Source organism: Phaeoacremonium minimum (assembly GCF_000392275.1).
Source record: "Phaeoacremonium minimum UCRPA7 unplaced genomic scaffold PA7_03_scaffold_450, whole genome shotgun sequence".
NCBI lineage: Eukaryota > Fungi > Ascomycota > Sordariomycetes > Togniniales > Togniniaceae > Phaeoacremonium > Phaeoacremonium minimum.
Window position 1 is genome coordinate 66,221 of NW_006921352.1, and position 18,209 is coordinate 84,429.

The 18,209-nt window shown below is 50.1% G+C and overlaps 6 protein-coding genes across 6 annotated transcripts; 3 read left to right on the forward strand and 3 right to left on the reverse strand.

Moving 5' to 3' along the window:
- Positions 1-649: 649 nt before the first annotated feature.
- On the forward strand, positions 650-1,906 carry UCRPA7_6067 (putative aminoglycoside phosphotransferase protein; the record flags this gene model as incomplete). Its single annotated transcript, XM_007918609.1, has 2 exons — positions 650-1,436; positions 1,530-1,906. 2 exons carry the CDS (start codon positions 650-652, stop codon positions 1,904-1,906), a joined length of 1,164 nt encoding a protein of 387 aa, XP_007916800.1.
- A 2,438-nt stretch (positions 1,907-4,344) lies between these two features.
- Positions 4,345-7,291, reverse strand: UCRPA7_6068 (putative peroxisomal hydratase-dehydrogenase-epimerase protein; the record flags this gene model as incomplete). The annotated part of the gene is made up of 5 exons (XM_007918610.1): positions 4,345-5,667; positions 5,741-5,985; positions 6,059-6,222; positions 6,281-6,476; positions 6,547-7,291. The coding sequence occupies 5 exons, from the start codon at positions 7,289-7,291 to the stop codon at positions 4,345-4,347; spliced, it is 2,673 nt and encodes an 890-aa protein (XP_007916801.1).
- A 582-nt stretch (positions 7,292-7,873) lies between these two features.
- On the reverse strand, positions 7,874-8,995 carry UCRPA7_6069 (putative acyl- dehydrogenase protein; the record flags this gene model as incomplete). Its single annotated transcript, XM_007918611.1, has 1 exon — positions 7,874-8,995. The coding sequence occupies one exon, from the start codon at positions 8,993-8,995 to the stop codon at positions 7,874-7,876; it is 1,122 nt and encodes a 373-aa protein (XP_007916802.1).
- Positions 8,996-11,527: 2,532 nt separating this feature from the next.
- On the forward strand, positions 11,528-12,850 carry UCRPA7_6070 (putative acyl- dehydrogenase protein; the record flags this gene model as incomplete). Its single annotated transcript, XM_007918612.1, has 1 exon — positions 11,528-12,850. One exon carries the CDS (start codon positions 11,528-11,530, stop codon positions 12,848-12,850), a length of 1,323 nt encoding a protein of 440 aa, XP_007916803.1.
- Positions 12,851-13,920: 1,070 nt separating this feature from the next.
- On the forward strand, positions 13,921-15,161 carry UCRPA7_6071 (putative formyl-coenzyme a transferase protein; the record flags this gene model as incomplete). Its single annotated transcript, XM_007918613.1, has 3 exons — positions 13,921-14,075; positions 14,151-14,260; positions 14,344-15,161. The coding sequence occupies 3 exons, from the start codon at positions 13,921-13,923 to the stop codon at positions 15,159-15,161; spliced, it is 1,083 nt and encodes a 360-aa protein (XP_007916804.1).
- A 716-nt stretch (positions 15,162-15,877) lies between these two features.
- On the reverse strand, positions 15,878-17,203 carry UCRPA7_6072 (putative 3-hydroxymethyl-3-methylglutaryl-coenzyme a lyase protein; the record flags this gene model as incomplete). Its single annotated transcript, XM_007918614.1, has 1 exon — positions 15,878-17,203. One exon carries the CDS (start codon positions 17,201-17,203, stop codon positions 15,878-15,880), a length of 1,326 nt encoding a protein of 441 aa, XP_007916805.1.
- Positions 17,204-18,209: the final 1,006 nt, after the last annotated feature.

Consider the following 18,209-nt stretch of genomic DNA (forward strand, 5'->3'; position numbering starts at 1 on the left):
TCCTTACGTGAGGGAGTAAAAGGCTCAAGAGGTTTTACCTCTGAGGAGGAGACTTCGGCAGAAGACATGGTAAATTAAGAAGGAATGCTGTCTTGGAGCCTGTTTAACAGAGTCGTATAATCGGACGAGCGTGTGACATTTTTCAAGTCCCGCGCGACAAAGATCGACAGAAGGTCGGTTTATATAATTAGGTTTGTCAACTTGACAGTTGGCATCGGACCAATTGCATTCGCGGCATCGCCGTCCGAGTTTGACAGGCAAAACATCGCCGATTAACCCCTCCACACCCCGCATTGGGGAAGCTGACGACCCATAATGCCGGAACCATTGCCTTGAACTGGGGCGCGCGCCTTGAAAAGAAGTCACCGAGGTGTTCATTTGGACCGAAGGTATTGGTTGTTACCTAATCGCCCCACGGCTATTCATAACAAAGAGTCGTGCCGAACTAACATCGAAATTCACCAAACACTGGAGACGGGGCGCTAATACAAAGCCGGTCGGTCCTTAAGAGTCTGGAGTTCGTCCCAGTGATGTGACTCGTTGACTGCTCTCACAACATTGGCAACTACGAGCTAGCCACCAAGGACCAAGACTGGGAATAGTATTCTCTCTAGCTTCTCATTATACATTATAAACTGTAAGAAGCAAAATGCCCCCTGTTGGTGGCTTCCGAAAGGACATTGTCGACTATATCCGGCAGTGTTGTGAAGAGGAAGCCAAGAACCACCCTGTTCCACGCAAATATGGAGACATCCCAATCTCTTACGACGCTATTACAACTGAGTGGCTGACTGCTACGCTTGCACCGAAATCTACGAGTGCTGCTGTCAAGAAATTTACGCTCGGTCCCAAGGATGATGGCTCCTCCAACCGCCGGCGCATTGAAATTGAATGGGAAGGCGTTGATGCAGACAAGTTTCCGCGGTCGGTCTTCTGCAAAGCGGCCCACTCGGCGAACAACCGTATCATCTTGTCTGTTGGCGGTACCTACAGCGAAGTCTGCTTCTATAACGAGATTCGTCCTACCATCGATATCGAAGCACCAGTAGCTTACTTCGCTGACTATAATCCCAAGTCGTGGGCCGCTATGATCATGCTGAAAGACATGGGCAGTGGCACACACTTTTGCACGCACAAGACTAGTCTAACGAAAGATCAATTTGCCGAGCAGATCACAATCCTAGCTAAGTTGCATGGGCAGTTTTATGAGAGCAAGAAGCCTTTCTTCCAGCGCTTAATTCAGTACAAGGATCGTTTCCAAAACTTGGTTGATGTGGGAATTGAGGAGGCCTGTCGCAATGGATTCAGGGAAGCAAAGAGCGGCATTACCCCTCGCTTATTTGCAAGAGAGGCAGAGATTTGGCCTGCCACTCTCAAATCCGTGCAGCGCAATGCCTCCTTGCCGCAGACTACTGTCCACGGAGACGTCCACCTTGGTATGAGTCACCAGTCCATGAAATTTTGACCCACCTGCTATTGAGTACCAGATATGATGAGGTGAGATACTAACATCCTGTGATAAATAATAGGCAACTGGTACATTACGCCCGAGGGCCAAATGGGTTTGACAGACTGGCAGGCTATGGCCAGAGGTCATTGGTCGCGTGATCTTGCCTATGTCATGGGTACTGCTGTCCCTATAGAGAAACGTCGCCTTTGGGAGCGCGAGATCGTCGAGCTTTACGTTTCCGAGTTTGAAAAAGCCGGCGGTCCAAAAACAACGGTAGAAGAGGCCTGGCTCGAGCTACGACGCCAGTCACTCGGTGCCCTTGCTTACTGGACTCTCACTCTCACCCCATCTAAGGTAATGCCCGACATGCAACCCGAGGCGGCTTCAAGAGATTTTATCAGCCGCCTTTGCGCTCTCATAGACGATCATGACGCTCTTGATGCGTTTGACTTCTAGTGCAAAGCTATCTAGGGGCAGGAACATCCGATCTCATGCTCTAGACGACACAGCTCAGGCTTCAATTTTATAAGTTTATAGGCATAGGCACAATTTAGATATCTGAAAATCCAGTTGGCTCATGGATAGAACCATATGCATTACCTTGTATTTGTGTGTACTCTTGTAAAGACCCGCTCCAGCTCATTTTGCGAGTTGTTTCTGGACCATTCATCTTACCAATTCTTGTAGTTGCCTCAATGTCGCTCACTACTATCCTGGGTTTCCTGCATTTGAAACGAAAACAAAGCCTCAATGTATTGTATTTTCCAAGGAGATATTCCGTTTCTGCGGTCTTAGGATGTGGTAATAATGTCGGCTTGAGCTATTCTACGTGATTATCTGCTCAACGTTTTAATTCGAGAGTTGTGATATAATAGAGGGCGAATTGAGTCTTGTTGAAAGGTATATAGGTGAAATAGCCGATTGGGACAGGTTTCATATCCTAACGAACTTCATATATAGCATGTAATCTAAAGTATGTCTTTGATAAGCTAAGAAAGCTAGGATGCCTTTGCTTTCAACGTCCGTTGGTAGGTCATTTCCACGCTCTCCTTGCACCTGTCGTTGGTATACTCAGCACCTTTCTTGACCAGATACCCATCCGGCAAGACTTCAATAGTCTCACCAGAGGTTGCATTTGTGCCTAGCAAAGACTCGAATGACTCAATTATAACCTCGGAGCTGACGAGTAAACCTTTCTCTTCGGCTCTATCATGGAAGTTCCCGGTAGATATAGCAGTTCTCACTATACCGGGACAGATGGCATTCAAAGTGATGTTCTCGTCGATTAACAGTTTCCCCGTCGTGCGCACAAAGCCAACAACCACACTAGATAATTTTAGGATCTGGGTTGGCCTTCGGGAATGACAGCGAAAACTTACTTTTTCGAAGCACAGTATATAGGCATGGCCGGAATAGTGTAGAAGCCGGCTCCAGAAGATACTATAATGACTACACGCAAATCTGTAAGCCAGAATCTGGATGCTGACTGTTGATTGAACATACCTTTTCCACGGAAGCCATACTTGCTTGGCTGCTGGCGGCGAAATTGTTGTATCGCCAAGGCTGAAGTGTAGAGCGCACCAGTCCCATTGACATCAAAAGTAGCTAGGTTAGGCTTCTCGAAAGTCGTCGCATTGACTCTGTTGGGAAGCCAAGTTTGTTCAAAGATGCCAGCAACGGCAAAAACGTAGTCAATTCTGCCGAGCTCCTTCACAGCGGTTTCAAACCCTTGACGTTGGGAATCCCAGTCTTCCACGTCAATCTTGACTGCTCGAACGTCTTGACCATTCTTTTTTAGTTCTTTGGCGGTCTCCTCGGCCGCTTCGAGATTGCGATCCGCAATAACGATTTTCATTCTGCGTATCGGGCATTTTAGCTTAATACTCGTTCAATTTTGTAAACCTGTTTCATGCTTCATACCCTTTCCGGGCGAGCGCGGTGACTACGAAGCGGCCAATGCCACTGGCACCACCTGGTGAAAAGTCATTAGTTTTGGCCTCCAGGGGTTGACTTCAAATGTAGAGTCTTTACCCGTGATGTACGCCGTCTCTCCAGTGTAGGACATCTTATCGTATAATAGCAGGGCTGTATTATTTGGGGTTATCACCAAAAGCGAATATGTTAAAAGATTGGATACCGCTGAGAACTATCATCAAACGGACATTAGGATCGTGGTGGTCTATGATCTACAGGTAAAGCGGGATTGCCGAGGGTCTGTGCGGTGCGGTGTTGATAACATGCTAAGGAACTCCGCCCGCGACCTCGGAGTTAATCTTGAGCGTTTTGAATGTCACCTCACCCCAAGCTACGATCGCCTTTGCGTGCATGAAGCTGTGCCCGGGAGATCGGGCACTCGCTTACTGAGACAGTTGGTAGTTTATTACGGGTCGAAGCCCAAATGTCCATTACCGGACATCATTTGTGAGTTGCCGAGGCCAACAAAGACGGCACTAAGGTGGACGTCTAATGGGGCTAGCCTGCCGCCACTCGACAATGCCAAGTAAGCAGTGGGTTACAGGGGCATAGAGTGAAGCTCTGCCTGTATGACTTCTTGGCAGTCACCGTGGATTACCTACTGCATTTTAGACCACTCGAAGCTATTGAAGGGAGCACACAGTTTCTCGCAAGGTAGGTGAGATATAGACCTATAGATATTTCAAAAATAGGTCCGAATTTCTAAACAAACACACAAAGCCCCTGTTGACCTGATTAGGACCCTTGGAGCACATTTAGTGTTGTCTTTTGGATCTGTAATTTGAAAATATCCATTCGCATGTGCAACACATTATCTACATCATTTTCCCAAGTAACTGTGATCCCCCCCGATAAGTTCCACAACGTATTTACAGGGCTTCTTTTGGCAAGATCAGCAAGTCCTCTCAAACTAATTCTCATCACAATTTAGGGCCAGTCGTCAACAACTCGGCCCTTCCACCGCTTATGCAGAGCTTGCCCGTCTCCTGGACTCTAGTCTGAAAGAGGACCACCTGGCCCTCCCTCCATATCTCGACCTGTAAGTTTTGTCCTGGTAGAACACTACCAGAAAATCTCATCTTGATATTCTTGAACGGCCCATACCGTGCCATGATAGCCTTTCCAGTTAGGCCGAATGAACACAGTCCGTGAAGGATGGGCCCATCCTTAAACCCTGCCGCCCTGGCAACCGCGGGATCAATGTGTAGCGGGTTCCTGTCGCCATTTAGCCGGTATAGTGACGCTTGATCTTTGGTGGTGGGAACGGAGACTGCCAAATCGTGCTTCCTTTTGGGAAATGTTGGGGTAGCCGAGGCTTTGCCACCGTTGATTGTGTCATTCCGAGCACCGCCGAATCCACCGGATCCGCGGACGAAGAGGGTCGTCTCATTGTAGAACAGGTCCTCTCCGGTCTCAGCATCCACGGTCGTTGTGCCGGTGACTATCAGAGCAGCGTTGCCCTTGTCTAGGACGTCAACAACCTTAGACAAAGAACGCACCCGAGCAGACGTGGGGATCGGCCATTTGCGGATCTCGAGATACTGCTCCCCGTGAAGGACCATCTTGTATGAGAAGTTGGGTACAAGTTCAGACAGATTAAAGGATTTCGTAGCTGTGGGAGGAATGATGACACCGTATGTGGGTAGTACCTGGAAGCCTGGGTGACCTTCGTAGACCAAGTCAAGTTGGTCGCTTGTTGCGCCGAGTGAGATGTTGTACAGGATGATTTCTTTTTCAGTATAGCTGGTCTCTGAGACTGATGGCTGAGCCTTCTTGGCTGCGTTGATGGCAGCGAGAAATGAACCAGCCGAAGCGCCCGAGCCTGAAGACATTAAACCTTTGACGACGCCCATTATGTTCTTGAGTCCTTCTTCGGGGGTTTCGGGGTTGTCGGCGCGGCCATCTTCAAAGTCAATAATTCTAGGCCATTGAGCACTAATTGCCTCCGGAGTGAACTTGTCGACATCAAAGGTAACTCCACCCGAACGCTGCCACCGGGTTCGGCCTTGCCAGCCGCAACCTACCTCATATAAGCCCCCAGTCGGGTTGGGTTGTACTTTGTCGGAACACAGCGCGAGCACCAGAGGAGCCACAAATTCTGGTCTGCGTGCTTTGACGAGCTCTTCGCTGAGAACCGACCGAGTCAACTCTGTTCCTGCCGAGGGGGCGATTGTGTTGACGTATATGTTGTGTTCGGCTGCCTCCCGCCCAAGGGCTCGGGAGAACCCCAGAATGGCCATTTTCTAGGACCAAATGATTATTAGCATTAAAGTGGCTACATACACTATGCCGTGTTGTAGAGTATGTTTAACTTACCGCTGTTCCGTAATTGGCTTGACCAAAGTTTCCATAGATGCCGCTCGTACTGGTCGTGTTGACAATGCGACCATATTTTTGTTTCAGCATGTACGGATACGCGGCTTTGGTGCAAGAATATGTGCCCCGGAGATGGCAGCTGATAATGTCGTCCCACTGCTTCTCAGTCATGTTGACAAATGCCTTGTCTCGCAGGATGCCAGCGTTGTTTATTAGAATATCGACACGGCCAAAGTTATCGATTGCTGCAGTATCAATCCGCAGAGTCAGTACATTTCCTCGCGCTTCTTCAGACTAGCAGAGGCAAATAGGACTTACCTGTCTTGATGATCGCAGCACCATTTTCAACCGATGACTTGGTTCCAACGGCCTTACCACCAAATGCAAGGATCTCTCTGACCACCTTGTCTGGATCGGCAATATCGTTGACCACAACAGCAGCGCCTCGCCTCCCCAACTCGATGCTGTAGGCGCGCCCAAGCCTGTTGACCCAGAGAAATCAGCTACAAGTTTGCTATATTGATCATTACTCATACTGACCCCGCGCCAGCTCCAGTGACAACAGCGACCTTGCCGTCATATCGAATATCTTCACCTGGATCATTGCTTCCCTGCCTTTTGGCGGCTTCAAGGTGTGCCATCATGTTTGCGGTATTAATGGGATGGTCGGGGTGGGAGAAGTCATTAATGTCTGCCCACCGCTTCAAGATAGCGCCTGGAGTAAATGTTTCGTCGCCTGTTCGTATCGTTAGAGCACGTGTACATAGGCAACGAATTTAAAGCAAGGTTCAGAGACAGGAACATACATTTTAGTACAGCTCCAGGAGATCGCTCCCATCGAAACTTGGAGACATGACCCGCACCGACTTCAAATACGGAGCCCGTTTCCTTGTTGGAGGGATGAACAAGATAGGCGACAAGGGGAGAGACATAAGCGGGATCAAGATGTTGCAGTGTGTCGGTGGACATGATAGTCGCTGTCATGACGCTTGCGGCAATCGGTGCAATAGCATTGACGATGATGTTGTTCTTGACCCCTTCCTTGGCTAAGGTTTCCGCTAGACCGTAGACGCCAAGTTTGGCAGCTGCGTAGTTGCAGTGGCCAGAGTCGCCAAAAAGCCCTGAAGCCGACGAAGTCATTATAATGCGACCGTATTTCTGTTTGCGGAAGATCTTCCAGGCAGCGTGTGTACATTCGAAGGTCCCCTTGACATGCACGGCGTCGATCTCGTCCCATTGCTTGTCCGTCATGTCCTTGAAACTGGCATGCCGCTGGATACCGGCATTGTTAATCAGAATGTCCAGTCTCCCAAAACTGCGGATGGCACTCTGAATGATTGCGTCGCCATCAAGAACAGTGTTATAGTTGGCGACCGCTTGTCCGCCGGCAGCAGTTATTTCGGAAACCACATCATCAGCTGCTTTGGAAGAAACATCATTGACAATGACAGAGGCTCCTCTTGAAGCGAGACAGAGGCAGTGTGCCTTGCCCAGTCCGCCACCAGCGCCAGTGACAATGGCGACCTGATTGTCGAACCGTAATTGCGCCATTGGATTTGCCAGACAAACTCTATCAGCAATGTGCGCAAATGATTGGGAAATGAGATAGGCGCGAGACAGGAGGAATAACAAAACTTCACTTCAATTGGGCTCGGAGTTGACACGACTTCTGAGAATATATGTTCATGTGCAAAGGCATGTAATTGATGCGAGACTGGTCGCGCCTGGGTCTGAAGCCCTCTGCTGGTTCCTCGGCAATATGAACGTCCAGCCAAGATTCCGACCACCGCACAACGTTCCTCGGAAGAGTCGGTTTGACGCACAAAACGTGTATAAGGCCTTCAATTACCCCCAGTCACGGATAAAATTTCCGGTCGTCTTTAAGGCACGTCATTGGCAGAAGCTGAAGTCAAGGATGATAGCTCTTAGCTGTTTAAGAAGGCAAACTGGCTTACACACAACAAAGCACCCCATCTTCCCCGTGGATTGATCGGACAAAGCGATCTGGTTGCGGTCAGCAGGCGGACCATGAGCGCATTTTAGTAATATCAAAATAGCGTAGCGGCGCAAGGGCAGCTGTTGACAGGGTGCTAAAACTTCAATGTATCTATACACATTTGTGAATGTCTAAATTTATAGCTTCTCCTTCCCCAATGCCTTGCTCCTCGCGCGAAATCCCTTGACCAACTGTCGAATCGCCAAGTCCAGCATAACATCTTCAGTGCCTCCTGGGATCCGCGCAGCCGGAATCTCACGGTATATCTTCTCAACAAGCTCACCCTGGCCTGTTCGGGTATATCCGTTCCCGCCAAATAGCAGAACTGCCGTTCTCGCACACTCATCGAGCACTATTGCTGCCCTTGCCTTCACGAGCGCCATGGAACCTCCGAGATCCTGGCGGCCGTGTCCACCAGTCGAACTCGACAACATTTGATACACGAGCGCCTCGATCCATGCCCACAGAGACTCTAATTCACCGCCGCACCTGGCCAGGCGGTTTCTCACAACCGCTTGTTCTATGAGTGGCTGTCCAAAGACTTCACGCTTCATGACGTACCCAAAAGCCGCAGACAGGGCGGCCCGGGCGCTCTGGCAGACGCCGATGGCGATGGCCAGTCGTTCGTGGTTGAAATTCCGTGTGATCATTTTCATCCCTTGGCCCTCTTCGCCAATCAAGTTCTCGACTGGCACCTTCACATCTTCGAGGTCAATGAATGTAGTTCCACTCGTTGTTCCTCCTGTCGTCTTCATGCGGCGCATCGTCACACCCGATTGCCCAAGCAGAGGTACCAAAAGCAGTGAGAGACCAGCAGCCCCCGGGCCTCCCGTGCGTACGGCCATGGTGGCATAATGCGACCAAACCCCATTCGTAATCCACTTCTTTTCTCCGTTGACAATATAGTACTTGCCGCAGCTGCTCTTCTCTGCCGTAGTTGAGAGATTGGCGACGTCACTGCCGGCATCTGGCTCCGTGATGGCGATGCATATCCTCTTTTTTCCACTTAAAAGCTCTGGGAGGACACGTTTTTGAAGTTGTTGGCTGCCGTAGGCAATGATGGGTGGCATGCCATACGCAGTACCGGTTGAGAGGGAGGAAGTAGGCCCGCTGATGCCCAGCCGTCGCATCTCGCTGATGTAGATAGCAAAGTGGAAATAGTCAAACTCCTCGATCTTGAGGCCTCCGGGGAGCTCTGAGATGCCCGCTTCCTTCAGGAACTTGATTGGCAGAGGGGCGGGAAGATTGGGGATCAGCATATTGTGCTTAGTGAAGGTTTCGAACACATGCGCAGGCACCTCACCCTCCGACTCCCAATCCAGCGCATAGGGAGTGAGGTGTTCGGAAATAAAGTCGCGACATGTTTTCTGCCACTTCCTGTGAGAGTCTGTGTAGTACGGGGATGGCTGGCCTATAAGCCATGGTGGCTCGGAGAAGGGGATGGGGACCGACACCGACGACATGGCTGCACATGAAGCTACGTCGCGACAGAACGGATGGCACAATGACGCATGTTTTGAAGCGCTTCGCAGCGGACTCATGGCTGAGAGTGTGGAAGGCCAGCGACATATTTGGCTGCTGCGCCTAGTCCACGATTGGCCAATCATGGGCCGAGTGGTTCTCGAGCGCACGTAGATTACCGAGGCCCGTGGGAGATGATGATACAGTAGGACCACCTGAAATGGACAACTCTTCGGCCTGCCAACGGCATAACGGTAAGATCAAGTATGAGGACTAGATCATTGCTGATATTCTTAACTGTGGGACTGGAGTGGGCTCTCTGTGAATAGGTCGGTCGTAAGTCAGAAGAGATGCGGAGGGCTTCCCGGAATTCGGTAGGAGCTGCAGAGCCGGCCTGACGTTTCGCTACAAGTCGCCCCATTTACTGCTTTCAAGCCGTGACATAGCATTGGAACTTATCGAGGTAGAGCTTTACACAAAAAGAAAGGAAAAACACATCTTCTGAGTTAGGAAGTTTCCATGTACCTACCGTTTAGGATTTCGCACCCTTGAAGGATGTGTTTTGAATTCTCATTGTTGGCACAGTCCACAAGCTCGAGTGGAACTATCACAGTGAGTGTTGAGCTTTCTACTGGGTGGTTGGAGACTGGCGCAGTTCGTACGGACTGTTGGATGCTTCGTTAAGCTATTAAGGTAATCTAAGAAACGCCATCGCTTGCCTCTAAATGACTTCTGTTTATGTCCGCTCTATATTATAATGCTATCATCCCCCTAAGTATCCAAGTCGCGTTGCGCATCTCCAGAGCTCATCTCAACAATTTAACTTGTTGTGTTAGCCAATCCGAGAGAAAAAGAGCGATTACGCTGAGTTCCACATTAGCATCGTGAGACGTTGAGGGAATAAGTAGACTCACGATTGAGGAGCTACTCTAAGGAAATACGGCCAGAAGTCGCGATAGAATCGTGCGGCGCCTTCTGCGCGGAACACTTTAACAAAGCAGTCCACAGTCCCGGAATACACTGAAGTGAAGCTCGTTGAGGAACGCATTGCTTGATTCTGTAGCCGCGTTTTGACGAAGTCGAAGGGCTGGCTAATGAAGGAGCCGGCAAACCCAGCGACCGTTGCGGCTAGAGCTGTGCGCCTTTCCCTAGACATGGTCGAATACTTTTGAATCTGGTGCTTAGACTCGGAGAAGAATGCGAGCTGACCGAAATTTGTCGACATGGCTCTAATTATTGTTGGCCCGGTGCCCTTCCACAAACTCGAGACTCCCTCTTGCTTCACTAGACGACGGATGGTGTCGAATACAGAAGTGTAATTCATACGTTGGTGAAGTGGCCTCATGCTGTCGGCCTGCATCTGTATGAGCGCAACCTCGGTTGGCGTACCGCCAAAAGCAGCCAACGCACCAGCTGTAATTCCTGCAAGGGCTCTGCCCCCAAATCCAACGGTAGTGCCCTGTTCATGGGCCCGTCGCTCCAGCTCCTGCTCGAAGGTGCCAAAAAGACCTAGTCGAAGGCTGCCATAGACGAGCTGCCTGAGCAGACCGGCGGACAGGCCTTGGTAGAGGTCCCAGAAACCATCCCTGGCTACAATATTTCTTGCAATAGATAGCTGAGACGCTCTAACAGCACTCTGGTCCGTAAGTTGCATGCGTACCTTGAGAGTATCAAGGGGCTGGACGCAGACTGTGGCAACCATGCCGGAGGCACATCCCACAGTAAAGGGAAGAGTTGCATTAAATACAGACTCCATCATATCGTTGTGTTTTTGTAGCCCATGTTGGGCCATCTGCGCAGCTGGGTGCCTTGGATATGGTTCGAAGTATCATCTCTTGGGTTGCATGAGTTTAATAGGGGGGTTAGGGCTAAAGATGATATTATGTCGCAAAGAAGGCGTTTAAGACCTGAATCTCCAATAATTACCACAGGATAATGCCTTGGAGGCTCGCACGCTGCATCAGATTGTCGCATTATCCTATTCTACCAATTGAGTGGATGTCAGCTTTCGCGCCCCGACATCACCTCGGGCCCGCAACTGATATCCTCGGCCCCAGCACCAAAAGAATGGCCAGCAGTGTCAGAGCTCCGAGTAATGCACGGAAATAAGCTGTGGATTCAGTGCTGTTCTAGTAATCTTCACACACGGTCTCATATCTATAAGCTACTAGCAGAATCTATAAGCGGCTTAGAGATTGCCACGAATGAACTACTATCTCTTTACATGTGATTTATTCTGGGAAAGGAGAGTTCATCTAATAAAACTCTGCTGAGATTATTTGGATGAGAATTTTGTTTTTCCAGTCAGTTTTATTACAATCTTGGGTGTGATGGGAAGCCGATTGGTCGGCACGGCTCGGCCGTTGCATACAAGCTTCATCGCGAGAGTCGCCCGCCGCTCTACACCTTTAGCCCAACTTTGGAACCCCTTCGCTGCATCGAGCCCCAGACGAATCCATGCCCGCGCTACCGAGTATCTGCCCAACGGTCTGCCCGAGTGGACGCAGTCCCAGCGCGATGTCCGCGACGCCATTGCCAAGATCTGCTCGAAATACACCGATGAATATTGGCTCGAAAGGGACACAGAGCAAAAGTTCCCATGGGAGCTTTACAAAGATCTCGCATCCAATGGCTGGCTTGGAATTTGTCTCCCAGAGGAATACGGCGGCTCGGCGTTGGGCATATCAGAGGCTGCCGTCATGTTACAGACTATTGCTGAGTCTGGAGCCGGCATGAACGGCGCCTCTTCCGTGCACATGAATATCTTTGGCCTCGAGCCTGTTGCCAAGTTCGGCACCAAAGAACAGAAGGAACGTTGGCTGGTGCCTCTTATCCAGGGCAAGGAACGAGCGTGCTTCGGTGTTACTGAGCCTAATACAGGTCTAGACACTTTGCGCTTGCAGTCCTTTGCATGTAAGAATGGTGACCATTATATCCTGAAGGGTTCTAAAGTCTTTATCTCGACCGCTCAAGTTGCCGAGAAGATTCTCGTACTAGCACGCACCACACCGCTGGAAGAGTGCAAGAAGCCCAGCCATGGACTCTCTCTATTCTATACAGATCTCGACCGATCGGCCGTACAGATCACTAAGATTCCGAAAATGGGCCGCAATGCAGTCGATACCAACAGCTTATTCTTTGAGGACTGGAAGGTCCCTGCTCAAGACCTGATTGGAAATGAGGGGGACGGGTTTAAATTGATCATGCATGGCATGAATGCCGAACGTGTCCTTGTCGGTGCCGAAGCATTAGGAATTGGATATGCGGCTCTGCGCCGTGCCTGCAATTACACCGCGGAGCGGGTCGTATTCGGGAACCCCATTGGCAAATATCAGGGCATCCAACACCCTCTTGCCGAGTGCTGGATGAACCTGGAGGGTGCTCGGCTCATGATCTACCTTGCGGGGCGTCTCTATGACCAAGGCTACGAAGACGGCGAATACGCCAATGCCGGCAAGTTCCTAGCGTCCGAAGCTGCATTCAAGGCTGCCGAGAGAGCCATCATGTCACACGGAGGTATGGGGTACGCAAAGGAATATCACGTCGAACGTTATTTGAGAGAAGCCACACTTTCCAGAATCGCACCTGTCAGTGCAGAGATGATCAAGAACTATATTGGGCAGCGGGTGTTGGGGCTGCCAAAGAGTTACTAAAGATGTAATCTTGTTTCCTTCGGACCTATCGCAGACTTTTACTCAAATCTGCAGCGAAATGGCGCTTTGAGGTCTGGAAACAACAATTAGATTTTTTAGTTTGCTATTTCGTGTGTTAGAAGGCTGGCTGCATATAATGTTTGTGACTTTTTTCATAGAAATACACATGGGCTGCAGGTGGGATACCCTACAGTAATGGAGTCGCGAGCATTCAGTTTCAGGAGCATTCAGTTTCAGTGTCAGCCAAAACATGATAAGTGGGCTAGTTCGGGCAAAACGCCGGTCAAATTAATCGCGTATGTCATCTCTAAGTCGGAACTAGAGTTTCTTAGAAAAACACCGGCTATGGACCGCTTCATGGTCGCCGTTCAGTAGGTGTACGTGTTTCCCGAGGTATTCGGTGGGTGAGATTCCGCATGTCAGGGGCTGTCTAGCGGGCTTCACCGCTTGCATAAGAAATTCCGCGGTTATCTTAAGTTAGGTCCACATGCTATGTCACGTTCTGATATGCGTTTCTGTGGCAAAGATCTGACTACTAACAGAAGTCGTGGCAGGACAAGCTAAAACTACAATAGTCAGAAGGCTTTACTTGTTCCTGCGTCATTTGTTCTAGCCAAGGGCTTCTATCGACCGCAAAGATGAGCTCCTCTATACATCCGACTGCACGAATGTCTGGTTTGAGTCCTCTAAGGTATTTGGCTCGCGGGTCCAACAAATTCAATTACGGGTGCATCACAAGAACTTTTGTTTCCAAAACGCTGGAAGAAGGCCCGCAGGACGTTGTAGGATCTTTACAAGGATTAAAAGTCTTGGACTTGTCCCGAGTTTTAGCTGTAGGTTGCTTGCCTGGCTGAAGAGATTTCGGGACTTGAATCAAATCTGAATCTTTTCCTAGGCGCCATTCTGCACTCAAATCCTTGCGGACTACGGTGCGGAGGTCATCAAGATTGAAGCTATTGGCATTGGTGTGAGTTCTACGAGATCTGAGGACAAGCTCGTCATGCAGACAAAATTGGAAGACTGACAATCAGAATTGTTTCATCTGCTAGGATGACACCAGACACTGGAAAATGCAAGGGGAAGGCCCAACTTGGAAGAAGGACGCCGGCCCAATTTCCAACTACTTCTCTTCGGTGAATCGTAACAAGAAGTCGGTTACGCTAGATATCAAGAAGCCTAAAGGCAAAGAAATCCTCAAGGCACTCGCAAAGAAAGCAGACATACTGTAGGTATTGATTCGCATACAGTCCTGGGACGAGCTCTTTTGGGGTAGGTCATGAACTCTTTTCGCTAACCATAGGACTGATTCAAGTGTCGAGAATTTCAAGCCGGGAACTATGGACCGTTTAGGCCTTGGTTATAACTGCCTAAAAGAGCTGAATCCGGGGCTCATATATGCGAGCATTTCCGGTACGTTCATTTCGCTTCATCTTACTTCATTTGCATACCAGAACGGTCAAAAGACACCTGCTGACACAAAGGGTGCTATATAGGATACGGAACCAGCGGACCCTACGCGAAAAGAGGAGGTTACGATCCCATTGCCGGTGCAGAAGCTGGCCTGCTTCACGTGACAGGCGAACGGAATGGTCCCCCCGTACGACCCGGCATCGGAATGGTGGACATGTCGACAGGTCTATACCTTCACGGAGCTATTCTGGCTGCATTACATGCTCGCAGTCGCAGAGGAGTTGGCCAGCGGGTAGACGCATCTTTGTTCGAGACACAAGTCAGCCTATTGACCAACGTTGGTCTAGCATGGCTCAATCTAGGCATTGAAGCCCAACGCTGGGGCTGTCAACACCCAAGTATTGCGCCGTACGATGCGTTCAAGACAAAGGACAGGTATCTGGTGTGTGGAGCCACCAACGATGCTCAGTTTGCAGGCCTTTGTAAGCTTCTAGGCTTGGAAGCTCTTATCACGGATGAACGCTTTGCAACCAACCCAAAACGAGTTGAGAATCGGGAGCTTCTTGGTCCAATATTCAACGCAGCTTTCAGCAAAAAGACGGCGGATGAATGGACTGAGCTGTTTGAGCAGACTAGTCTACCATTTGGTCCGATCAACAATATGCAGAGCACATTTGCTCACCCACAGACTCAGGCACGGGGCATGATCGCCGAGATGGAAACGGACACTGCCGAGTCGGGCCAGATTCGAGTCATTGGACCAGCTGTCAAGTTTAGCAAGACAGTGACGAGCCTGAGAAGCCCCCCTCCTAGGCTGGGACAACATACGGCCGAGGTGCTGGCCGGTATCGGCATCGATGCCCAGGGAGTAGATGAGCTCAGACAAAACGGTGTGGTATAATTTCATTGGGCTTTCATCAGTAGCCAACACGATACTTGAACAACGCAGCATTTGTAACCTACCTTGGGCGGAGGCTCACATTTCGTACTTTGTTGCGCACCCATCATTAGCGAAATTATTAAACGATGTCTTGCACATTTCCGACCTCGCACACGAGTTCTCCTCGGCTATCCTCTCGTGCTAACACCGCCGCTACAACCTCTTAGTAAAGTGGATATGGAAAAGAAGTTTATGGTGTATCGGCAACGTTTCAAAGATAATGTGATATAACTGTTGTAAGAAACAAATTCATGGATGATATGCAGCAACTCATTTCAGGCTCCAGAAAGAAGCTCCAGAATAGTGGTCAGTGGTCGGTTAGATTAGTGTAGCCTTCTGATCTTATCTTCATTTAGTTTAGTGCTTCTAGCCTCAACACTCCTCCGGGAAAACTAACTGATGTTCAAGAGGGTCATTAACAAGTTTATTCAATGTATCTCCAGGGTGCATTGTTCTCACAAGCCCAAGACAGGAAATCCCTGCAATCCTGATCACTTGACCTAGACGATATGAAAACAGTCTCTAGTTTCCCTCTCCACCGTTGATTCGACCTAGAGTTTACAAAGGTACCGTGCCTTTTTAACATCGTCGACTTGGCATGTCGCCGCTACCGGTCCTTTCCCCACGAGTATTCACTAGGTATGGGTGGAAGTGTAGCATGTTCGAATGCGGATCACTCACTCCGCGGGTTTCTTGTAGATTGGGTTCTCGAACGGATTCCGCCCATTCCAGAACTCCCGCCAACTAAAACTCTTATTCTTGTTTCGGAACTGCTGGATTCCGTGCTGCCCTTCCCCGCCATCAGCCATCATTGTGTGGAAAGCTTTTTCGACAAGCGCGGCCTGATCTGGGCTCCCTGGCTCGAGCCACGCGCGCCGAGCCAGCTCTTTGTTGACGGCTGCCGACCGTGGTGCAGCCTTCTCCAGCTGGTCCAGATAATTGTCGAGCTTGGAGGCTAACGACTCGCCCTCAGCAGTAATTGCGTGGACAGCGCCGATGCGCCAGAGTTCCTCGGGTGTAATCTCTCTTCCAGACAGCATCCCTTCGCGTGCTGTCGAAGGTCCCCATTCCCGCACCAGGAACTTGGAGATGACAGCCGGGCTGACCCCTATCTTGACTTCGCTGAGGGTCCAGCAGGCTTTTGGAGATACCAATCGCACATCACACGCGAACGTCAATCCGACTCCGCCTCCGAAGCACGGTCCGTTAATGAGGGCGATGGTGGTCTGTGGTGCGTGATCGATCGCTTCGAACAGAGCGGCGACCTTCTGGTAATAGTTTTCCTCGCCCGACATATCAGTTGTATTGGTTCCCCCGCTGAGATCCATGCCTGTGCAAAAATACTTGCCCTCGGCTTCTAGAATTACGTGATACGCCAGGGGGTCTTTATGTAGGCTTCTGAACAAGTCGGTGAGTCCTTCGAGCATGGCATCAGTCATGGAGTTGCCATTCTTGGGCCGCGTCAATGTGACTTTCAACGCGGTTCCTGAGCGAGCGACGCGGTATTCTCCGGTGTCCTTTACCACCTCCCATGATCTTGCAGCCCTTTTGTCGGTTGAATTCTCTGTTTTTTCTTTTTCTGAGGACGATGAGCGTAGATTTTGTGCTCTCTTAGAAGTGAGAGCGGCACCAACCCTGCTCCCGTAGGGAATACCGATCTGATCCGAGATCCAACGCCCTACAGTGATCAACTTATCCAAGTCCACCCCGGTATTGATGCCAGAGTTCTCAAGAGTGTAAATCACATCCTCCGTGGCAACGTTGCCCCGGGCGCCCGGGGCATAGGGACAGCCGCCTAGGCCAGCGACACTGCTGTCAAAGGTTCGAATTCCCTTTTCGTAGGCTCGGTACACATTCGCAACGCCTTGGCCATATGTATCATGAAAATGGCCGGCGAGCCTATCAGCAGGGACTTCGCGGAGGAGCACATCCAACAAATCCTGCGTGTTCTTCGGTGTTCCGATGCCTAAAGTGTCTCCAAGTCCCACCTCATAGCAGCCCATGTCTAAGAACTGTTGTACCACCGGTAGAACATCTTCAGGTGCCGTTGGTCCAGAGAAGGGATCTGAGAAAATGCACGAAATAACACTGCAGAAACATTTTTTAGTTTGCAATCTTCTCAAGAACACCTGGATACGGGGCTTATGACGAACCCTCGGACCTTGATACCGAGTGCAAGAGCTTCTTTCGTCACGGCTCTAGCCTGTCTGATGGCCTCATCGACGGTGCAATTCTGATTGGCTTTACTGAATGCCTCGGTGACAGACGCAAACACCACAATCTCTTTTGCCCCAGCAGCGTTGGCATTTTGCAACCCTTTGGCATTGGGTGCTAGTACGGGAAAATTCAGTCCAGCCGAGCCAGTCTGAGATTGAGCGAAGCGCAGCGATTCTTGCAACACTTCATGTCCGTCTGCAAGCTGGGGAACCCATTTGGGAGACACGAAAGAGGTGGCTTCAATGTCGCGCAATCCAGTCTCCGCGAGTCGCTGGATCAACTCGATCTTGACCTCCTTGGGTACCAGCTGCTTGATGTTTTGCAGCCCGTCTCTCGGTCCGACCTCGATAATTCGAACGTCACGGCCCTGAGTCGTTGATGTTGAGTAGGAGGAGGCTAATGACAATCGCGGCAAACTCCTATGATACAGGTGTTTACGGACGACGGCGCTGCTAACACTGGCCGAGTGTTTGACCGAGACCAGCGACATGTAGTGTCCAATAATCATGTTAGTCAGATCTGTTAGGAGGGTACTGGTATACAGGGCATCGGTCACGGAAAGTTAGACAGATCTACGAACACATCCCATTATCCTACGATGCTATCAAATAGTACAATCATGGATTGTCATTTTCGTTGCTGCCACGTGCCACTCCTCTAGCGATCCGTGTAGATGGAATGTAGTTGAAAGTGCAACTTAGCCGAGGGCATGTAGCCCATTGAAGCCCTCGGTAACCCTAATCCTTGCATGCCTCTCATTACGCCAAACCGAAAAGAGCAATCCCGTTCAAG